At 32.5% G+C, this 24085-nt stretch overlaps 1 protein-coding gene across 1 annotated transcript in view; it reads right to left on the reverse strand.

Annotated features, from left to right (window-relative positions):
- Positions 1–13369, reverse strand: part of Smp_150730 (putative discoidin domain receptor) — a gene marked incomplete at both ends in the record, with an annotated part of 31682 nt that extends 18313 nt beyond the window's left edge. The window contains 3 exons of the mRNA XM_018793252.1: positions 1728–1863; positions 3047–3290; positions 13336–13369. Of these exons, the coding sequence (XP_018647784.1) occupies positions 1728–1863; positions 3047–3290; positions 13336–13369 (414 nt within the window). The remainder of the gene's footprint in view (positions 1–1727; positions 1864–3046; positions 3291–13335) is intronic.
- Between the last annotated feature and the right edge of the window lie 10716 nt (positions 13370–24085).

Genomic DNA, 24085 nt, shown 5'->3' on the forward strand with positions numbered 1-24085 from the left:
GCTTTCCAGGCACGTAAAAGTTTCCACCTGTTCCAGAGTTTCTACATCAAGTGTGATTGTGTTGGTGTTCGCGGTGTTGTATTTCATAACATATAACTCACCACTGTCTGTCGATAAATCAGCATAAATAAACAAGTTCACACCTTTTTCTCTTTAACCCAGTGTAACCAATCATGATATTAGTTTTTATTTCTAATTTGACATTTGGTCATCATTTTATTGTTAACGTGACATTTTATTCAGTGTATAACAATAGATGATATTCAGTGTGAAATTTGACATTGATTAGATCCTCAGAGTAACATTTTATTCAATACGATATTGAATTTATATTTTTCATATAGTTTTATTTCAGGTCAATATCTTTCGTATTAATTAAGTGTAAATTTTTGTTCAATATGACAAGCATGAACTTTGCCTAATGAAACGATTATAATCTTGATATTATTCTCTGCAAACTTTATTTATTTTAGCAGTTGAATTCATTAATCGATTAAAGCTAGATCACCATTGCAAACCTGAAAGCACTGGACGGGAGGTTCGTTCTAGTATGGGACTCCTCAACAGTGCGCATCCACGACCCCGCACGTGGGACTCCAAACCAGGACTTACTGTCTCGCGTGTGAACGCTCAACCTCTAGACCACTGAACCGGTGTCCAACTGTGTTAATGTCTAACTCCAATCGACTCATGATTATGCACAACTCCTTATCTATTATCTGAAGTGGATAAATGTCTACAACCAACACGGATTAGAGTCCACTGACAACTTCTCACTAGAGCTCTAGAAAATCCGTCTTGAAGCTAGTCACTAGTAGTTTGGCCCTGGGTTCGAGTTCCAAGTGTGGGATCGTGGATGAGCACTGCTGAGGAGTCTTATAATAGGATGAGACGGCCGTTCAGTGCTTCCGGGCTTTCAATGGCGGTCTAGCTTTAATCGACTCATGAATTCAACTATCTAATTACTAAAATCACCACAACTCCCTATTCTGATAACCTTATTTGTGTTTACAGTAGACCTGTGTGTCTTTACATTTATTTGTTGATTATTAACTAATCAATTTTATGTAAAATGAGTAAATAAATGAATGTATTTGTTTTAACTTCGTCGTTATGTTTATGGAGTCAACAAATTTTTATCCCACCAGTCTTCCGTGTTCTTATTTCGAGTTGTTGAAATTGTAATGATTTCTTGTTTTAGATATAAGACTATTAGGTGAGAAAATACCAGTTTTAATCCCTCAATCGGTTGCCTAGATGTTAAGGTATTCGACTTTCATTCACTAGGTTGTAAGTTCAAGTCCAGTTCCATTTACTTAGGTCATCGCAGCCGGATAGTATCATTAACCCTCACAATTAGAGTATGTGGCTAAAAACTGAGTATACGAATCTGTATTTGGTGAATTGCATAATCATTGAGACAGTAAGTGAATTTATGTCCATTAATATAATGTCGATTGTAGTATGTTAAATACATTTTCCAAATAGTTTACAACTACTGTAACAGATCTAGAAAGTAAACAACTTTTACACCGCTAACACTCAACATCATCAAATCATATTTTCATAAAGAACAATTCACGATCGTTTGTCTATCATATGTATTTCTGAAGAGTATCATAAACTAGAACTGGGATAAAAGAAACTCACTATTATCATTATTAATTTATATAATTACTGGGGGGAAAAAGTGTTTTATTTTTCTCTATTGAAAAACAAATACTTACTCCACCTTCAGCAAGTAATCCACTTATAACAACTTTTGTTATGATATTCAATTCACCCATATCAATTTCAACATATTCATCACATTCTGTGCTGATACGTTTACCTGGACACCATGCAAAATCTGTGTTTTCATTCCTAAAAGGAAATAATGAATCCAAAATAAAAGTAACAATTAATAATGATGAAGAAGAAAAAAGGTACATTAAATGAAATCAAGGGAAATTGATTTATGGATTATTTAGATCAGACAACTGTACCTTGTTAATTAAACATTACTGATTGTTCTATGAATTTATTCATCAGACAATAAGTAATCTAAGTCTATATAAGGGTTTGAATTATTCCGTTGTTGATATTTGCAACTGAATTCTGATTAGTCTTTATTGGCATATGTACATCCTGTGTGAGTTGTTTCAATATAGCCATTTTGTTGCAAATTTTGTTGGATAAATGGGTTTTAGCTAGCAGTAGAATCCAACTTAGAACCTTCAAACCTCATGCTAAGCATTTGGACTTTAGACTAGTGAAACGGCATTAAGGGGTTTGGCATTTCAAACTTGAGCATTGGCTACGAGACCTAAAGATATTAGGTTATATCTCTAGTGGGATAGTGAATGTAGACTGTTGAGAAGTCTCATACTGGGGTAAAACAGCTGTCCAATAATCATCGGCTTCCAGTGATTATTTAGCCAACCTCAGTTTCTTAGATAAACTACGAAAAAAAAAACACTATTTTAATTTATTAGTACTATAGAATAAAATGAAGAACAAAAGGTAGATATTACGTACACTGGCTTTCATTTGAACTTTTATACAGTTAACGTAAGTGACTGTCATAAACACAAAGTCCTAAATCGTTAAACTTCGGATAATGAACACTTTTAATGTCAGTGGTTTCGCTGCATATCATACGTCATACGTGCACTATATTTAAATCAAAAAAAAAGATGGAACTATCCTTATCAGTGTACATATGGTGAAAGTAATCATCAATCAAAATTTCTAAAAAAACTTCATTCTTACTATAGAATTTATCGATTAAAACAGATTAAATATTCCGATTAAAAAGGATATGACAGTAAAAGGTTTTGGAGTTAGCACCTGTACTGTCACACGAGAGATAGAGGACGGAGCAGATTATATGATACATTTAAAACGTTTGTCAAGGACGAAAATAAATTAATCATGGTAATGATTAATGAATATTCCATCTGATCAGTGGATACCATGATTCAAATCATTTAATACTGAACTGTATGTATATCTATTAGGAACAAAGATTTCAACAACCACGTAGAAATAAGTTATGAATTCTTACCGAATAGAATGCGCATTATAACGTTTAGCTCCTGACGGATCCACTACTTCACTGGTAGCATTGAACGCTGAGTCCGGAATTTGATGTCGATTGACTAAAAGTGATTGTATACATTTTGTTTTATCTAGATCATAATCATTTTGAATAAAGCTGACACCTGAATTAGACGATGCCAAAACAGATGAACACAGGTAACTGGCAAAAAGATCACTGATCACTACCAAACTGATTAGTGAATAGAACACTGAAAAATAATAGAATTTGACAAGAAAAACAAAACTGAACATCAACTCAGATAAATACACTATTAAATTACATTCATTAAAATTTCATTGGAGAGGCATTTCACTTTTAAAATCGAAAACGGAAAAACTCGCCACATTGTGTAATAACATTTGGTGAATAATGGGAACATGTTTTTAGATACTTTAAATGATGGATTTTTTCTCATTAATGTTATTTCATTAGTAAACTTGTGGTTTATAGAAATTTTGGGAAATAAAATCTTACCTATACCAACGTCTATATACTCAGTCACTATCAATTGAATATCTTTTTGATTTTTGAAATCCTGTCATCAGACTATTATGTCAACAACAACTGTAAATTTAATACGAATGAAGAAACGGAGAAGTATTGGTTTACCCGCCCCCTTAAATATGCCCTTTTACGTGTTCACGACTATACTGTTGACGAATTCCGGTGGTATAGTATTATTTTGAAAAAAGATCAATAATGAACGGATTTGTGTAAACACTGGGAATTTATCCATCAACAAACAAGTAAGCACCAAATGGATAAGGTTAAAATGAATTTATTTAAATTATACCCATCTAAGATATCAGAAATTATGAAGATTTCGAATGTGTGAATTCTAGATCGAGCGAATATTACATTTCTTTCGCTTAACCTCAAACCTAAGGCATATCAAATTCTATACAGGCTATCATCACAGAAGATAATTTCAATTAGTCTTGATCAACTGTAGAAAATTTCATTTTTATTCTGAATATTATTCACAAATCAGTAGTTTGTTGAACATAGTTCCCCGTTACCATATGACTCATTAGATCTAATGACGAGACAATATAAGCACCTGTGAGTAAAAACAGATGTAGGTGACAACGGAATAAGCTCGTTAATCAGACAAACACTGTTGCCCTTTTTAACCCTATTTTAGTCCTTTTTCACACTAAAACACACAGATGAATTGTTATCATCATCATTATTATCATCACTCAGAAATAAAGGCACAAAACCATATCACCTACCAATTACGCGCAATGATTCGAATATTAATAACTCAAAGTTACAAAGTAGGAAACAAAGAACTATACATATTCAAACCTTATGTTATCATCTCAAAGGGGGTAAAGTGATAAAAACGCCAACTGATCAACTTTCATTCTTGAAAAGATTTAATTAACCACTAGTTTAATAAAAATCATTCAAAACTCTAAATACATTAAGTAAATAATGCCTTAAACTTATAGATGAATTTATCAGAGTTCTCTTGTATAATATGTTTTTAGAGGAGTACGACGACACAATTAAATGGCTCTGAGTGAATTTCAAATTAACTATCAGTTAAAATTCACTTAGTATTGTTTGTTTGAATCTTCCCATTGATGTTTACGACTGCAACTGGTCAGTCTCTAATCGAAATATGTGCATACTGTGCGTACTGCCTCGATATAGCCTAAATTCACAAGCATGGTAAGCAAAGATGAATAGTGACTAGCAGTGGAATCCAGGACGCGCGTTTCGTCCTATTTGGGACTCGTTAGTTAGTTATTGAATAATGACTTATAATATCAGTTGAGAAATCATTCAGAAACTAGTAAAAACAGTTTGAATTACTTTTATTATCGATTGATGGCAAATCAATCGATAATCCAAACCAGTGGTGCACATGGGCTCCAGTATCCTGAGGGAACAAATGGCATATGAATCAATCGTTGGTCACCGGCTACCATGAGACTACATCTCCTCACGATGCTCCACTGCCTTGTGGATCAGATCATTAGGTCGAAGGCTCCGGGTGTGGCTCTCTAAGAAAACCACTTGCTTCACTTTGGGCACCCGGACAGTATCACAGCCCTCACACAAATCAAATCAGATTTGCGTGACGCATATATTTTTGGTGTCCCTTTGTATTAATATTTATATGTTTAAATAAATAAATAATAAAATAATTGTACCAATTTAGTAACCGGAGTCATTGAAAAACATTATTTCGACTTGTTTCTTTTTTATTGTAAATAAAAAAGAGAAAAACTACCAACATAAAGGAAGGAGAAGACGGTAGGAAAAAAACAATTCAAATGTAAGTGAGTGATATACAAGACATTCAATGATAAGTCTGTTTAAACAATCATGTTACAGAGGTATTCAAAAGTATGAAGGTGTGTCTAAATTTCAGGTTAATAAGATTATACTGAATACAACTAATCTAGTAACATAGTTTACATAATGAATTGATCAAAGTTAAATCACTGTTAAAAATTCGGAAGAAATGGATAACTGTTTCATTAATGTGTAACTGGCTCACATTCGACATAACTGAACTCCACTGATTGGTGACGGCTTCTCTCTAGGATTCCAGGAATTGTCCCTCCAAATTAGTTGCAAGCAACACTTTAGATATTTATGGCCAGTAACCAGCTAGTCAATCTGAGTAAATATATACTGATTTCGAATCATTATTGATATTCCAAAGAGTCCAGACAATGATAAAATTATGTTTGGTACAGGGGGATTTTGTGTGAATTGTAGAATTTTCATAGTTTAGATCACGGACTGGTGGTGGCTAGACCATCATTGAAAGCCTAGTAGCATTAAACTGCCGTTTTGTCTTAGTATGAAACTCCTATACCAAGATTAGTTCGTGATTTAAACTACATTCTCCACAAATCCTTCTATGTTAATAAATAATCATATCCTCACCAGTGACTAGCTTTAAGATACAACTTCTAGATTTCTAGTGAGAACCCGCGACCAGTGGAGTTCAACAATGTCATATGTGTGATAGTTATCCACCGCAGGCAATGTATAAAGGTTGTGCAATATCGTGAATTGATTGAAGTTAGACATTAACACCATTGGAAGCTGCCTCGATGGTCTAGAGATTAAGCGTTCGCGTGTTAAACCAAAGGTCCTAGGTTCAGTTTCCGAATCCGAGGTCATAGATGTACACTACTGAGGAGTCCCGTACTAGGACAAAACGGTCGTTCAATGTTTCAGAATTCTCAATGGGGATCTAGCTAAGATTATTTTGTGATTTGAACCATAAAAATAAAATGATTTACTTGATCTATGCATAAATACGTTAACTACAACATACATAATAGTATGGGTTAAAACAACGGTTATATATGAATCGATATCAAACTTTCAGAGATTATCATCAGTAATCCAGCAATTCCGAACCATTAATACTAATCTAAGATTAAATAAGAAGTCAAAAAGTTTTTCCAATAATGAAATGTCATAGTAACAATAAATAATGATAATAATAAAACTATTCGATTAAAAACACACACACACACCTGATTTTCTGTGCACAACTAATCCTCACCTAAAAATAAAAATTATCATCTATTCATAATCACGCGTCGATAAGAGAAAAAAAGAAGTAAAGCGTTGACACGATAAAAGAATAAATAATGATCAATGTCCAAATATATTTGTACGTATATATTGACCTCAATTAACCTACAAAATATTTTGTATACGTATATCTCTCTCCTCGAGTTTTCTAAAATTACTTGTATGTGTCGCGTGTGTATGGAAAAAAAAACGTGTGACAACCTCAATTAGAGTGATAATTAAAACTGAAAAAGAAACACTAATCATCATTTAGATTTCATGATGAAATGAAAAAAGCGTTTCAATGATGTAAGAACACAATAACAACAGTCGCTGACCGATAAAAAAATTGAATCATCATCATCACTATATGGAGTAATCACTCAGTCATTCTAATCCAAATGATGAACTGCACACACACACACACATGAGAAATGGAATGTAAGTAAAATATAAACATATATATGAAAAAACCCAACTTGATTTTATTTCTCTCGGTTATTTGTTTTGTCACCATTATTATTTACCTTATACAACATGCTTGAATAAGCACATAAGATGTGGGAAAAACGTCAATAAATAATGAACTACGTATACATAGATGTAGAAATGAATGATAGGGCACATAAGTACTCCATTTATACCTCATAAATTTTGGTAATTCTTACACTTTCAATTACTTGTTGCTCTCTCTGCATAACTTAAGAAAAAGAACACTTACGTACAATGTCGATATAGAGTTGTTATTGTGAATGAATATTCTTATTTAGACAAGTGAAATGTAGAAGGTACAAAAACACTGAGAATATGGGTTATTAAACTCCAACCTAAAAGTCTTCCCACTGGTTCTTGAAGGTTCTGGGTTCGATTCCTACATTTGTAATGACAACAATAGTAGGGATATACGTTATGTTATGGACCTATTTACTCATGTATCACCAAAATATAGACAGTAAAAAAATTGAGAAGAAACTATTTGTTAGCTTATTTTTAGATAAATATAACAACATGTGGAGATTTTAGTAATTTTATATAGTTGAAATTATGAGTCAATTGAAGCTAGACCACCATGGAAAACCTGGAAGCATTGAACGGCCCTCTCGTTCTATTGTGGGACTCCTCAGCAGTGCGCATCCACGATACCACCTCACGAGATTCCGACCCAGGACCTACCATTCTCGCGCTTGAACATTTAACCGATAGACCACTGAGCCGGAACCCAACGGTGTTATTGTCTAACTTCAACTAATCCACAAAATTGAGCAACCATTCACCAATGTCATCAGTGAGCTGATATCTCCCAACAGACCTGGTTGAAATCTACTGGTTACTGCATGTGTTTATGATAATACTTTTCAAGAGTCAGAACACTGTATTGTATAAATTTCAAATATGTACAAAGAGATTTAAACACAAGTGTTTATAACTCCTTTTTTAGTCTATTAGTTCTAATTTCTTTGTGAAGTTTTGCTCTGTAAAAAAAATGGTAGAAATATGCATATCTTGTCCCTATTTGGTATTGTTATTGTCATCAAATTTTTATTGATTAACAATGTGTTTCCTCTTGAGAATGTAAACAGTCATATTTTCTAAAAGGTATTACGTATATGTCGTATTATTTTTCTCAACATATTATGCGTTAGTGTATCGTCCAAACTGTAAACATAGAACACAAATGTCATTTGAAATCGGTGAATGCTGGTTAACAGATCGTACAAGTACTATACAACAGATGCTGTCATGGACCTTTACTCTCACACAAACAAGGTTTCAAACAATGTTTGATATGATGAAAATCACTCTTAAGATTAAAACTAATCTTCCATTATCGGGGATGCTAGATCCCCAGAAATTACGTGGTAAACTCCTTATACCTGTATTTTAATTGTGGAAATTTGGATTTCTTATCTTCGCTCCAAAAGCACCCATTATTATCTTCAGTCTGTGTTTCCCGCATGGAAGGACCTTAAACGTCACTGGTTCACTTTCTCTTTTAGTACGCTATTTCGTGACGTTCTTCAAGGACATTTATGTATCGTATAGATTACTCATGAGCTGTGCGTTTGTTATTTGTTCTTCCGGGCTGCTGGTAGAATTATATATTTTCCTGGCTGAATCTATTCTTACTCCTCCAGTTTAGCAGGGCTGGAGTGCAGAGGGATCGTTTGGCTTCTTCTTGTCAATTGTGTTGCAGGTTTTCGTTCTGTCAACAGGTCCAAGGTGATATCCTAATATCGCGAATGTAGCAACTATACAAGTCAGAAACAAATTCTGGCTATTTTCTACAAAGGATTAATTGAGAAATATAATCTTTTGGGTACAAATACCGTTCCATTATTACAATGAAATGTATCCCAATGTATTTTTATTAGTTAATTAAGTGTAAGGCTTTAGCAAAGAAGACAACAGTAATATCTGAATTTGAAGGGATATTTTTATTAATTGATCAATATTATGGTGTGGCGTGTGCTACTTATGTTTGCAGATATAAGTAGTATGTAACCCCAGTCGAGGGTGGATTGTCTGCGAGTAGAAGGCTGAAGAGATTGAAATAAAGAGAAGAAAGAAGAAAACAGAAGGCAAACAGAATGACAATAGGAATGAAAGAACAATGAAGTTCGTAAGAGACAATTCAAAGAGGATGTGCAAATGATATTATTTAATGTATGATTTTCACATTTTACTAAACCACTATGTGATTGTGCATTAAACTATAAATTGGTCTTTCCCACTCAAGTTGTTCGTTCAATACAATAATATTTCATTTCAGCCTATAATGAACAGCTGTCAAATAGAACATGATTACTAATTCAGATCAAGCTAAGGTATCTTGTGAAATTTCTAAGAAATAATATGTAGTCGCATATTTTCCTTAGTTGTTTTATTTATTCATTACTTAGTTCTTTGGTCACCTTCAAGGACTGATAATAGACATTAAACAAAAATGAATGTACCCCAGAGATTTGGTATCATCAGAACAAAAGTTTAGTGAGCCCTTTGAAAAAATACAACTAGTTTAGTATTCATGTTCTGTGACACCAAAGTTTTGTAAATGTACTCTAACTTATGTAGTGTTATAGAGTATACAAACAACGTGAAACAGACTATAATTTTTTAATTATGAGTCAAATGTAAGTAACACTAGCCAGACTCTATAAAATGAGATTTATGAATAGAACTAATAACTAGATATCTGTATTTGTTACTTCTGGCTCATTCGATTCATGAGTTTGCTGATATCAGAAGTACCATAATTCTTATTCAAACTTGTTCAAATCGTTTTTTTCTTAATGCTTCACCAAGACTTCTGACCATTCAGAAAATGCTCCTTGTAAATTCACTTCGTAACCACTTGATACATCTGATATTTGAACACATGACACTGATTTTCCAATCGCCTTGTAGTCCTCAGGAATCTCTTATATTTAGGGTCCAAAGATATAACAAAATGCGGAAAGCCTGGAACTAAGCTTCACTTCCGAGTTTAGTTAAGATTTTTTAATAAAAAAAATTTATTTATTTTATTATTTATTTAAACACATAAATATTGGTACAAGGAAGCACCAGATAAATATGCGCCTCACAAATCTCATTTGATTTGTGTGAGGCCTGTGATACTGTTCAGGTGCCCAGACTGAAGCAGGTGGTTTAATTAGGGGGCCACACCCGGAGCCTTTGACCTGAAGGTCTAGTCCACAAGGCAGTGGAGCATCGTGAGGAGATGTAGTCCCATGGTAGCCGGTGGCCAACAATAGGTTCATACGCCATTCGTTCCATCAGGATCCTGGAGCCCACGTGCACCATTGGTTTGGAAACAGGGTTTTCCAACTCCCCTAGGTGGACTTTCCGTGTCCACCAACCCGGTTAAAGCGTCGGACATTCGCTTTTCGTCCTCTCACTTTCGTGAACAACACCCCTGTTGCGAGAAGGCAGTGAGTAGGACTTCCTACTCAAAAAAGGATAAAAAGGATATTTACAAATTTGTCTGACCTCAATACTCAAGAAGCTTCTATAAACTCACTAAAATCAGTTACCAAGTCAGTAATTATTCAATCGAAATACGACGCATAACCCCTCAATTTCTAGAATTCTCTTGAAATTTTTTACTGGACGAAGCATTTCCAGCCTTCTTCCAGCTTTCAAAAACTACTACTAAGAGATTCTCATAAACTTCAAACAACCAGTATACCAGTTTTATCTTATATTTTAACTTATCACTTGAATTTATTAACAGTATTAGAAGTACAATTTACAACACGTCGGTTGAAACTAACACATGGATTTACGCATTACCTTCCATAATAAAATATTTGTCTACAACATTCTTTAATCAATTTATCAAAGCATAATTGAATCATATTGTAAAAATACAAAGAGATCATATGGTAGAGATAACAGATCAGAACTATTCGACTGTACCATGTAGGTAAGTAATACGTAAAATCAATCCTAATCGATACTGTGCATTTTCTGTACACACACACACACACGAATAACTCATATAAATAACAGTAATAGTTGTAATAACAATAATAATAATAATAGTTATGTATTATTACAATGATTATTTGTTCTACCATTTTATTATAACTCTAGCAATATCACGAACGTAAACTTTCATATCAATGTGCTGTTTCAAGTATCAAATCAACACAATTAAAAATAATAACGATAAGCGGTTGTTGTTTTCTGTTTTTTTCGTTACCCTTTTTTTATGATTCGGACTTTGACTGAATTTCTTAACCATATCCTACCCTACCAAAGTAAGAAATAATAATACTAATGTGTATGCGGTTTAGTTGACAAAAGTAAATAAATTCTCAATATGTACCTAACTGTATAAATATGACAATAGTAGTACTATAACTATTACAATATAATACTTACAACAGTTAACCCACAAATTAAGAACAGTTTAAATATCAATGAATAAATACAAATGAGTATGAAGTCCTTTTTTTTATAAAAAAAAAAAGCGACTAGCAATTGAAAAGTCTACAAATAACCATTGTGTCTATACTTATCAATGTGTTATGAACTTTGATACGATACTATTAAACTATTTTCTTTATTATTTATTTGAATAAAAAGTAGGGGTGATACTAACAACAACAACGAGAAAACCCAACTAATATCACAGTTTATATTGTTATATGGTAAAACACTGTATGTATTTGTGTGTGTGTGTATATAGTAAGTGTATAAGTTATGAGCACACATGTACGTACATGTAAACGTGAACAAACTGAAAGCTGTGCGAATTTGAATATCTTTTGAAGTGAATTCGGCATGTATTAGTCTCTTTTATATTTGTTAAACTTAAATAAAGATAAGTTATAATAGTTATAATCTGTCTTTTTGTTTACCATTTATTGTTACTTTGGTTAGCCCATCAAAAATGAAGTGATTTTCATAACTAGCACAGCTTATTTATAGAATTTTAAGAAATAAAAATATTTCACAATGTCACAAAGTGGTTGGCTTAGTAGTGGTTCTTGGGAGAGCTGGGTTCGATATCCAGTGAGGTTGTAGATGGTCACTGCTGAGGAGCATCTTACACACCTCTGCAAATTACTTCTTATTTGAATAGTATATAATAAATAAATCAATGTAATACACGTAACCATTTTGCCGACATATAAGTGCTAGTGTTACACCTATTGACTAAACTGTGTTCATCCTCATTGACGTAATTATTCACTTCTCATATGTATGTGTTTTTATATGTAAGCTTGTTAGCATGTATGTTGCTGTCCAGTTATTTATCTTATCCATTATCTAATGGAACGATACATAAATTCACCTATTCATTTGTAATTCATTGTGGTTAGTATACCAATACACTCTGTAATAGCACATTTATTCTCTTGATCCGTCTTTTAATACCCATTTATGTATGAACCATACATATTCTCAACCAACTTTTTAATACAGTATTGTTTAAATGTGATTTGTCTGAGTATTACAGATGACATTGATTGGAATCTGTATTTCATTGAAGGTCAGATATCCTACTACAAGTCCTATACTAAGACAACATAGCTTTTCTGTTATCTAACTAAAAGCATAGACCAAATGATAATTAAGAGACGTTGACAGTTACAAGCTATCAGTCAACATTTGGCTTAACTTTCCGAGGAAACGGATGTACAATATTGGTTAAAAATATAGCTCCCTTTTTCAGGAGACAGATATATATATATATATATATTGTCGAATCCGGTTAACCACTAGAAGTTTCTTACTCATTCGTGATTTCCTCACTCATGTAGTTGGTTGGGTTCTACCATATATTGGAAGCGTATATATCAATATCAGAAATCAGACGACCATCTAAGACGATAAATTTGCTGGACGATCGATCATAACATACAGTCAGTCCGTGATGCAAACCACAAAAATACTTCGATTTCACCGTTAGCCAATTCAATTTTTACAATAATTTTTCCAATATAACAATGAAGAAAAACGAAGAACAAGAATATTCAGAATATGCTTAATTGTTATGCTATGGGAATACATTATTCATCAGTATATATTCAATGGAAGGAAATGGACAAACTATCAGACCAATGAGATAAATCATAAAACTTTCTGGAAAACATAAAATTGAATAGATTGAAAGAAAAAAACACAATGTAAACTAGAACAGGATTACTGAAATAATAATCTCCAAACAATCAAAATATATTAAAACATACACCTTAATTTATTCTTTTCACGTTCTCTCTCCATCTCGCCACTAAACATAGTTAATCAGACAGTAATAATAATAATAATAATAATAATAATAATAATAACAATAAAATTTTATCAACAAACAGTTCTAATAAAATATTAACTGCCAATAGGGAGTACATATAAATAACACAATCATTATTATACTACTAACACTATTACTACTTCTCCTACTATCATTATTACTATGATTAGTTTTATTACTGGTTTAGTAATTAGGCATGTTTACTTAATAATAATAACAATAATAATAATAATAATAATAATAATAAGGCGGACAAGATAATTATAAATACAATTTAAGCGGTGTTTGGCGTCCGACATCCAACTTTATATATTTACACAACATAGCTTTATCAAGGTAACTTATATAAACACTATTTACATACATGTCTACACAGAAGTTTGTGTATAAAAAAAAACATACTTAGTCTCTAAGAAAACTAAAGGTTGTGTAAAGACATAGATACATACACATATGAATAAATACTCAGGGGCTGAGATCAAAGATTTGATATCAAAAATCGGTAAATATAAACCCTTACAAATGAAATTCGTATTCGTTGCACAGGTTAGTGGCAATCTAGATTCAGTAAGTCAGTATAAAGTCTGTAGGTGTTTGAAACGAAAGGTTCTGGGTTCGAGTCGCGATGCGAATATCAACACTTGAATGTGGCAGGTATATTCAACTGACTAGTTTGAAATATCAAATATTATTGTAAATTATATCGATTAGTCAAACTTTTTTATTGTTTTTAACAACAAATACTGCATAGGTAAAGACATTGATTTGAAAAAACCTCAACTTACGTTACTACATTCATAACTCACATATACATCCATATCGTATGTGAGATAAATATCTAATTGTACTTAACTTGTGTGGTTTACATTTACACTAGACATAATCATGAGTTATGATGTCTTGCAAAGAAGGGAACTGTTATTTTGAAGAACAAACATACGAGCTGTATGGCAAAGTATCTCGAATAAACAATATTATCATTTTACAATATACAAAATATGACAAATAAGCGAATGTCATCATTCGTTACTTTGCATAAAATCATTCAAGGCATCAGTGTAATGACAATGGTGAAAACTGATCGAGAAAATATGATATGTGAAAATAATCTGAAAGATTGAAATTCTAATAAAATCCCAACATTTTTCTCGATGAACTGATCCAAGTTTCTTCATGGAAATAATCGAAATTATTTCAGTTGTTGAGGTTATTCAAATCTAATTTGTACAGATAATGTCTTTTACATATTCACTGTTTAAGTTCCGTTAAACTATTCACTTAAATTGTGACGAATATTCATGGAAATAATTGAGAAAACATTTAAGAAATTCCACTAGTGTTTTTGGATAAGTTAAATTTATCGAAACACTAGTCAAGTAACAATATTTATCTTCAATAACCGTCGACAACTCAATATTTCCAATCTTTTTACTTAAGTTAAAGTCTTTAATAATTTTGAGAACAGATATCATTGTAAATTTCATTTAATGACATTCCTTCTTTCCATCCTGGATACTCAATGTTTATCAGTGTTAAATTCTAACTAAAATCTGTAAAGACAGTCAAATAGAATGTGTTAGAAAATAATATTTTTATATATAGTTGAAATCATGAGTCAATTGAAGCTATACCACCATGGAAAACCTGGAAGCAGTGGATGGCTGTTTCGTTCTGTTGTGGGACTCCTCAGCAGTGAGCATCTACGATCCTGCCTCGCGAGATTCGAACCCAGGACCTATCAGTCTCGCGCCAGAGCACTTAACCGATAGACCACTGAGCCGGCCGGCATCCAACGGTGTTAATGTCTAACTTCAACCAATACACGAAGTTGAGCAACTATGTCACCAATGTCTTCAGTGAGTTGATATCTCCCAACAGACCTGGTTGAACTCCTCTGGTTACTGCTTCTCACTAGAACTCCAGGAAATACCTCATGGAGTCAGTCACTAGTGAGCATATGATTTTTCTTCAATGTTAACCATCATACTTTAATCAGATTGAAATATATCAACAATATATGACTGTGGACTAATTAGTCAGTTTACTTATCGAGGCTGAACGATTTCATTAAATCGATTATAGAATAATCACACCTATATCATTTCGAATGAATATAATACGATCAGTAATATAATACTATTATTATTATTATTACCAGTGTTATTATTACAACAATTTAGTAATAGATTGCTCCGATAGTTTATAATTAGATAACAAGTATTAAATAATATATGATGAGGTCATAATATTACTATCGCCATTATTTTATAAGTAAACTATTCACTGTTATATATATGCATAGATTGTTCGGTTAGTTTATTTTGTAATTAAATTTTGAAAGTAACTCGTTTACTCTTTTATTGACCTTATCATTGTGTGTTAGCAACAAAAGTTGTGTAATGATGGATTTATCATTGACATTCTATTCTACGATTCCTTAACAAAATGAAATAAAATTTTCGTTAAATACGGTGTTGTTTATGTGTATGCATACTTCGGTATGTTGATATATGTTTTGCGGAAACGGATATTATCTTATACATATGCCAATTAATTCTTTTCACAAAAAAGGTTTTACAAGCTCAAGATAAACAGAATGAGGTTGTATGTAAAGTACTTTCAGCCAATGAATTATAATAACAAGAACTAATAATCTACTTGCATTCTGTGATTAGAATATCTCCTACCGTTTTATGAACTTGTTACTGATCTGAAATGATATGTTTTTTTGTTTAATCAACTTTTCATATATATAAATATTACTGTTACTACTATCCCAAATATGCGTGCTGGAGAGACCTAGAAAACTCGTCGAAAAAAGCCCAAAGGTGTTCTGAGAACACTAGGAAACATTTCATCCATTTAGCATTGAGTAGGAGTATCTCAGAAACATCTAAAAAAAAGGTGATTCACGTGTCATATTTCTGATTGAATGGTCACCTATCATGCTGCTATGTTTGAAAGGGTTCCAGAACTTTACAGAAGCCCAAAGCCACCTGCAATTCTATGAATACCCTCGATTTTATGTACACAAACTAATTTTGGAGTAAAGTGTTTTTTCCATATTTCGAGCCTTTTCTATCGAGTTCAAGTTGTGTAGAATTAGCCTGGGAGTTAGTAGAAGAACTTACAAAACAGAATCAAGCGTCCAATTAGGAGATTTATCAATGCAGACTATCTAACATCATGTGTACTTCATAGAAACGTTAAACTGTTCACATTTAGACTACGAACAAACCATAGCCTGGAAAATTGACTATCGTTTCATGCTCAGTGAAATGAAATGAGAAATAAACAAAATGAATATGAGATCAGTCTAAATGTACTGATAGATGTTCACCATACCAATGCATAAATGATAAGAAAGTAGTATATATCAATAATTTTTGAGTTCATGAATTAAACTGATTTACATATGAATAAAATTTATTTGCTTATATATTGATCAATCAGCCAGTCATAGGCAACATAGAACCCGGTACGTATGCGCATAGATGTTCAAATTGCCGTACCATATTAAGATAACGAGATAACACTATCGGGACGAATCCCGAAGTAATAAGAATTGTAACAGTATACGTAGTAATAGATAATATGATATAATAAGAAATGATTGGTTCGTGAAGTAAAAAGTATAAGATAATTTTAAAACTCAAGATCTGAGGGAAGACAAAAAATGAATACATCTGCATTATTGAAATCGAATTTGATGTCAATCAAAATCTGCAACCACTGATCATGTTTATCACGCATACTTCAACCACATAGTCTGCATCTATTTACAAGGTTCAGTTGAATACCTAATGACTTCATAGATAGATACTATTTATCTGGTTTGATCGTCCCTAGCTTTCTTCCAACTTAATCCTACACCGATAAATCTCCTGTTTGATTTGTTAATATATATATATATCAACAATTATTAGTTAGATGTGAACAGTTTATGTTTTATACTATCAACTAAAAAGAGTTAATTCTTTGAAAAAGCTTGGACCAGATTGATAGGCGAAACGTTGGATTTACTACAAATGCATTCACTGAGATTTTACAAATATATTATTCCTAATTAAAAAGAATTTAGTTATGATGTGGTGTTTGACGGTTTGATAATCATATTAAGACCAATAAATTTTACATTCTTAAGTAATTATTAAATAAAATTACCAATGACTAGACTCATATTTCAATAGAAATGTATTTGTAACACAGTCGACTCGTTCAAAGAGTATTCAGTTACCCACTTACAGCTAACCAATTAAGTCCTCTATAGTATTACCAAGTAAAATAGTGGAAAAGTTTTCAGTTACATTGAGTATGTCAGTTTCATAATAGACAAACACAACACCCAGTCTTCTTGACTAGAAAATGATAATATCCATATCAATAATCGAATTACAGATTCGCATACCAAATCATATATAGTGAACTACAGTTTCACATTGACCACTTTGTAGGACGAAACTAAACAATGAACATTAAACTTCACATTTAATAAATACCATCAAACGACCTGGATGCTTTACTGTTTTACGATAACCCACATTACCAACATAAAAAAAACATGAAAAAAAGCAATGTAGATAGAGGACATAAAAAAACAATAACCATTAATAACATATTAAGTTCTGAGACAAATTAGTTATTGTATGCCTAAATGTAAAAAAACAGAACAATCCCTGTCTGATATAACATAAAGACAGTAAAAAACGAACAAGGTCATATCAATTTTGTGTCGGTTATGATAAATGCACCTTATTTACACTCAAAGAATACATAGCTGTATATTCCAGTGTGCCAGTGTGTGTGTATATATATGTGCAATTATGGGGAAAAATATATCCAATCCTCTTAAATCATCATATAATTCATAATTTTCCTTAACCTCTTTTTATCTGTTCAACAAATGGAACACAGCACATAAATTAGGTATACACAAATTCAGAATCAAATGAATAAATGGAGGAGGGGAGAGAATAGGAACTGTAAGGAGAAAGTACCCGCGTAACTCTAGGTTAGCCTATTTGATGAGTAAAAAAACACCATACACAACACATTCACATAAAAATGCACAATTTTTTTCCATTCCCATTAATTATCTTATTAAACATTTCATTAGTGTATACATATTCATAGGAGAAAGTAATTCAGTCATACTCAATGTAAGAAATAAAAATACTGTTAACCAAAGCATGTAACATAATGTGAATGTATTATTAATGTGTTTCAAAGGTGTATAATTATTATTTGTAAAAGATAAATCAACTTAGTGAAATATAGAAATAATGATCAATGACAATAAGAAAATATCCAGATAGACGGATAGATAGGATTGATTTATTCTTCAATCACGTTCCATCTCAAACGCATAAAAGGAGAAACATAACACAAACGATCTGACGTTTATCTTTTTTTATGGAATTTATTTAATATACAAACATTCTGGTACAACTGGGAACAGAAAAATGTACTACTGATGAATAGTGTCTAATGAGAAGATACAGTTGAGATAAAAGTACAACTGAGAACTTTTTTCGGTGAATTAAGTTCTCATTTTTAGAAAGGATGTAGAAAAAACTGAAGCAGGTTCGTTATCAGCTACTGAGTTATATCACCCGTATAACCTCAACTAAATAGTTTTGGTGTACTGATAGATGCCAGTCCTACATAACTTTCTTTCATATCACGGTATCACGTCATAAACTGATTATCTGTCTGCTTTTTCCATTTAGTCCCAGAGTTAGTAAATAATACTTCACAAATACGATAATCAACAATTATGAAAAATAAAATTATGATATTAACTGTCTAATTCCTGCGCAGAATCGATTAGGAATATATATGAACGTTATACATAACGATATAGTAACTGGAAAGTTACATTGATTAATTATTGGTACTAAATTATGGAGAGTAAACAATGAACTGAACAACTTAGTAACGATGTTTTCACCATATGATATACGTTCCGATTCACATTATTTTCAGTATTATAGATTCTAAAGATTCAATGGGATAGCAAAACCAGTTGAAACTTAATGTTAATTAGATTTCATATAGTCTAATTGAAAATAAATCTCGCGATCGATCGATATTATAAGAGTGATTACGTTTGAAGAACAAATGTGAAGGTCATAGGCTTTGTCCATACACGACAATGATATCATAGAGGCTATAGAGGGCTATCTGAATCGACTCATCAATTCGTACAGCGAAAGAAATTGTGAAAGTATGAGACGTAAAATAAAGAAGAAAAAATTAATGGCAATTCCTGGGGAAAATTCAAGAAAATGAGATCGTTCAAAAGGGGAATGAATATGATGTTGCAGAATGAAAAGTATGGAAGAATATTAACTTAAAGATTTAAAAGAGAATAAAGGATGAATACAGTTGAGTCACTGTGATTACTGAATATGAGTCATAACGCTGGTGCTCTTAAACAGTCGATTTCGCGACTATCCATGTGATTACTAACCTTAAATTTAACTCAAATTACCAATGAGGTTAATCTCATGGCATGATAAGGAAATGATTTAAATTTTCACAACCACACATAATGATTTGAAAGCAAACATTTACGCACGCAAACTCGGAATTTAAACAAATAAACCGGAAAGAGAAGAATAAACAGAACAGACAATCACAATTTCCAAAGAGAGTCTATTATTAATTCTATGATACATTTACAAATTGGCAAGTCTCTAAGATAGACTCATCCAAAAAGGTGAGAATATTTCTTATACAATAAGATTTAGAAGAGAATTATTTTTTTTATCCAGTTACAGTGGACACAGTACAAATACAATTGTACACAAATTTTTTTAAGATGGTGGAGAAGATTTGTAGCTCAGGTGGATGATTTTGATGGAGTTTTGTTCTCTAAGCTGAATGGTTTGGTCGTGGGAGCTGATGATGTCGTTCAGAAGGACGATGAAAGCTCCATGACCAAACCATCCAGCTCAGAGAACAAAACTTCATCAAAAAAAACAAACAGATTTTTTTAAAATATATACTGAATTACAACGATATTAAACAAACGTTTGTTTTGCTTAAATCTTTAATATATGATTAATTAAAACAACAGATGTGTGAATTAGATATTATCTACGTGATAACTTTTATTCTGAGAATTGGATGATGAGAGTGAAAAATATAATAAATGAAAAGTTAAACCAACTTGAAAATAAAAATTTCGATGGAAACAGTGCCAATGACTCATTTTCCAATATCATACAATAATTGTAACAATAATGATTTACTGTCGAAACGTATGTGTACGGACGACAAAGAAAGAAGACAGAGAGAGAGAAGGAGCTGGAAGAAAATCAGGGCAAAAATGATGTCACCAACAGTGTACATTATACACTCTACTACTTTGTTTAATATAACATACGTATAAACTATTTTTCAACACCCAGAAAGAAGAGAGAATGAATTCTTGAATGACTTAAATTTGAATTTCTTTTTTTAATTGACTAGATCGAGAGAGAGAAGGGGAGAAATTGAACAAAAAATTCCAACATTATTTAATGTGGTAAGTGACGCCAAAATAAAACAATTTAGACTGGTTTAATTAATTCCCCCCAATTTAATGGAATAAATAAATTATAATTTTATTAGAAATAATAATTCTATCTGTCTCGAGAAATATAAACACTTTGTTATCTGTTATAGACATCAGTGATCCAATATTCTTTTTTAGAATCCATTATACGGGGTGACACAAATCTATTACAGCTAAAACGTGTGTGTACTATGACTTTATACAATGTTCATTCTCAAATAGTCGATCAATTCATCTTGGAAAAAGGGGAATCAGTTTAAAATATAATTCGCCGATTGTATGTGAAATATACTTTAAAATGCTACTGAAAAAGGTAAACAAATGAATTGGTACAAAATCGTTAATCAATAATTAACAACCTTCATCAATAATATCTAGTAATCTGTTAAATTACAAACAATTAAATTTGGTGACGAGACTATAATTTATAGACAAGCGAATCGGATTACAGATAGCGCGACACTCATCCATCAGCTAAACAGAATTTCGACATCATGGCTGATGTCAGTTAGTGATGAAAATCCTTAATTTAATTCATGACCTTAACGTCCAACTGTAAATCCTAGTCCTAATTCCTCACTTTAATTCATAGCACCCATTTAACTCTAGTAAGTAGACGGCCATTCCAAGGTCATTCAAAAATCGCTCATTGGTCGTTCATATATTATAGTCCCACAAATCCAGTCTTTGATTCAAAAAAAGAAAAATAATCATTGTGTAAAATGTCATTGTAAACAGGATATTTGTTGTCAAACATAAATGCATGAAGGTATAGAGCATCTACTGAAAACTGGAAAGTACAACTTAAGAAGGCTCCTTAACGGCACACACCCATAAATATATGCTGAATTAAGCACAGACATGCAGGTTTCTTAAACAGCATGGTAATATTCAACAGACGAATCAGTCATTCATAATTTAAGTTAGCTAACAAAGTTCAAAAGCTGGATAAAACTGTAGTTTGAGGAAATCATCACATGGACAAACTAATATTTCAGATATTGGTTTTTAGTCAGCAAAAGTTATATTTGTGAGAATAGACTTCTAAAATAGGCGAAACAGTCCACACATAGAGCTAATTCACTCCCTATCACTGAATCAGACCAATCCTGACGTAAAATATTGCATTTAGGAAAACAGAAACGTATTTTAAACATTCTTGCATTGTTGTTCAACTCAATAAGTGAGTCGATCCATAAAAAGTCGCAGTAAGAAACCATCTCCTCAAAAAAATGTATATGATAAAATTAGACAGAAATGGAAAAAATGGGCAACCTTGATGAATATCACTTGAGATTGAGAATTCTGATGACAGTTTGTCATAGGCTCTTACTCGACCAGTAGTGCTCGAGTAGACAGTCTTCACAAGATTTATATACCATTTTAGTATGCCATTTAGTAACAAACACCACTATTTCTTCCAATCTATTTTCGGAAACAAAACATGAAAGAGATGTTTCGTTCAGAATAGTAATACCGTCAGATCACTAGGAAAAAAATGAAAATATACTAAATTGACTTTCGAAGGAGTTATGTAACACTAACATATGCACATTAAGTAAACTCAGTTTGAATCTGTAACAGATCAAAGCTGTGTACGAGTTAAACTATCATTATTTGACAAAGAATAGCTTCATTCAGTACGAATTCCCTATCCACATATGAACATGTTACATATATAAAGATAGTCTGGAAGTGAAATGGCTGTTATCAATGGCAATAAATGATTGTCCTGCTATGTTAAAAATTCAGTGAAGTTAAAATTGTAATACTGGATCCCAATACAGTGATCGTCATTACTGTCAACTGCACCCTAGAAACAGAAAGCTATGGGTCCAATTTTTGATGGGGTTGTTAATCCAGACTGTCGGCTCCCATACGATTAGGGCGAAACAGATACCCAGTAATCCCTGATTTTTGACGACTATAACCTATAAATTAAGCTAATCAAATCAACACAAAACTGTTATATCCAAAGAAGACTGAATGAATTCGAACTTTCAGGGATTATTTATGGACTATTATATATATACTTATTGTATAATTATTAAGTAACTAAATTATATATATATATATATATATATATATATATATATCATAAGCTGTTATTAAACCCATTCAATACTAATACACGACTCGCAATTCAAGATTTATTCCAAATCTCCTATACTCACAGTCACTTTTAGCTCGTTCGTGTATAATTGTTATTTTTCATTTTATGGTGCAAACCGATCTGATCTGCTTGGATATAAACTATGTATGTTTGGAATATAATATTCATCTAGTGGAGGCTGATTATTGTATTCTGGACTCAAGGGTCAGGGAAAGTAGAGAAATTATTGTATCAAGAACCAATAAGAATTTAGAGTTGAATCATGGTTACTAGTGTTGGTTGGCATGTTATTGGTTAACTCAGTGACATGGTCATAGAAATTGATATCCTCGTTTATAGTATCGTCACATGATATTAGATAGACCTAATAAATCATAACAAAAACCCTTTCAACTAAGCTAAGAATTTTTTTACCCAGCACTGAGTTTACCGTCATACTTATCTCAGGCCAATAATCGCAGTGTTTCTTAATATCAGGGCTGCCTTCGATTCGTTGGACAGGACTGTTCTCTGGGATTGTCTATTGAAGAAGGGTGTGCCCGAGAAGTTCATTAACATCTTAAAGGCCCTGTATACGAACACCTCAGGCAGAGTGAGGGCATACAACCACCTTTCTCCCTTGTTCCATTCGAGCAGTGGGGTTAGACAGGGTTGCCCAATCTCACCATTCCTCTTCAACTTTGCCATCGACGACATCCTGGAAACAGCTCTGATGGATGTAAGTAATGGCGGTGTGGATCTGCTGCCTGGAGAACGACTTCTCGACCTTGAGTATGCGGATGACATTGTCTTACTGTGCGATAATGCCCAAGGCATGCAATCCGCACTTAATCAGTTGGCAATCAGTGTCCGCAGGTACGGCATGTGCTTTGCACCCTCCAAGTGCAAAGTACTCCTACAAGACTGGCAGGATTCTCATCCTGTACTCACCCTGGATGGTGAGCAGATTGAAGTAGTTGAGAAGTTCGTGTATCTAGGTAGCTATATAAGTGCTGGTGATGGCGTGAGTGATGA

This window comes from Schistosoma mansoni, chromosome 1 (genome assembly GCF_000237925.1).
Source record: "Schistosoma mansoni strain Puerto Rico chromosome 1, complete genome".
In the NCBI taxonomy this organism is placed as follows: domain Eukaryota; kingdom Metazoa; phylum Platyhelminthes; class Trematoda; order Strigeidida; family Schistosomatidae; genus Schistosoma; species Schistosoma mansoni.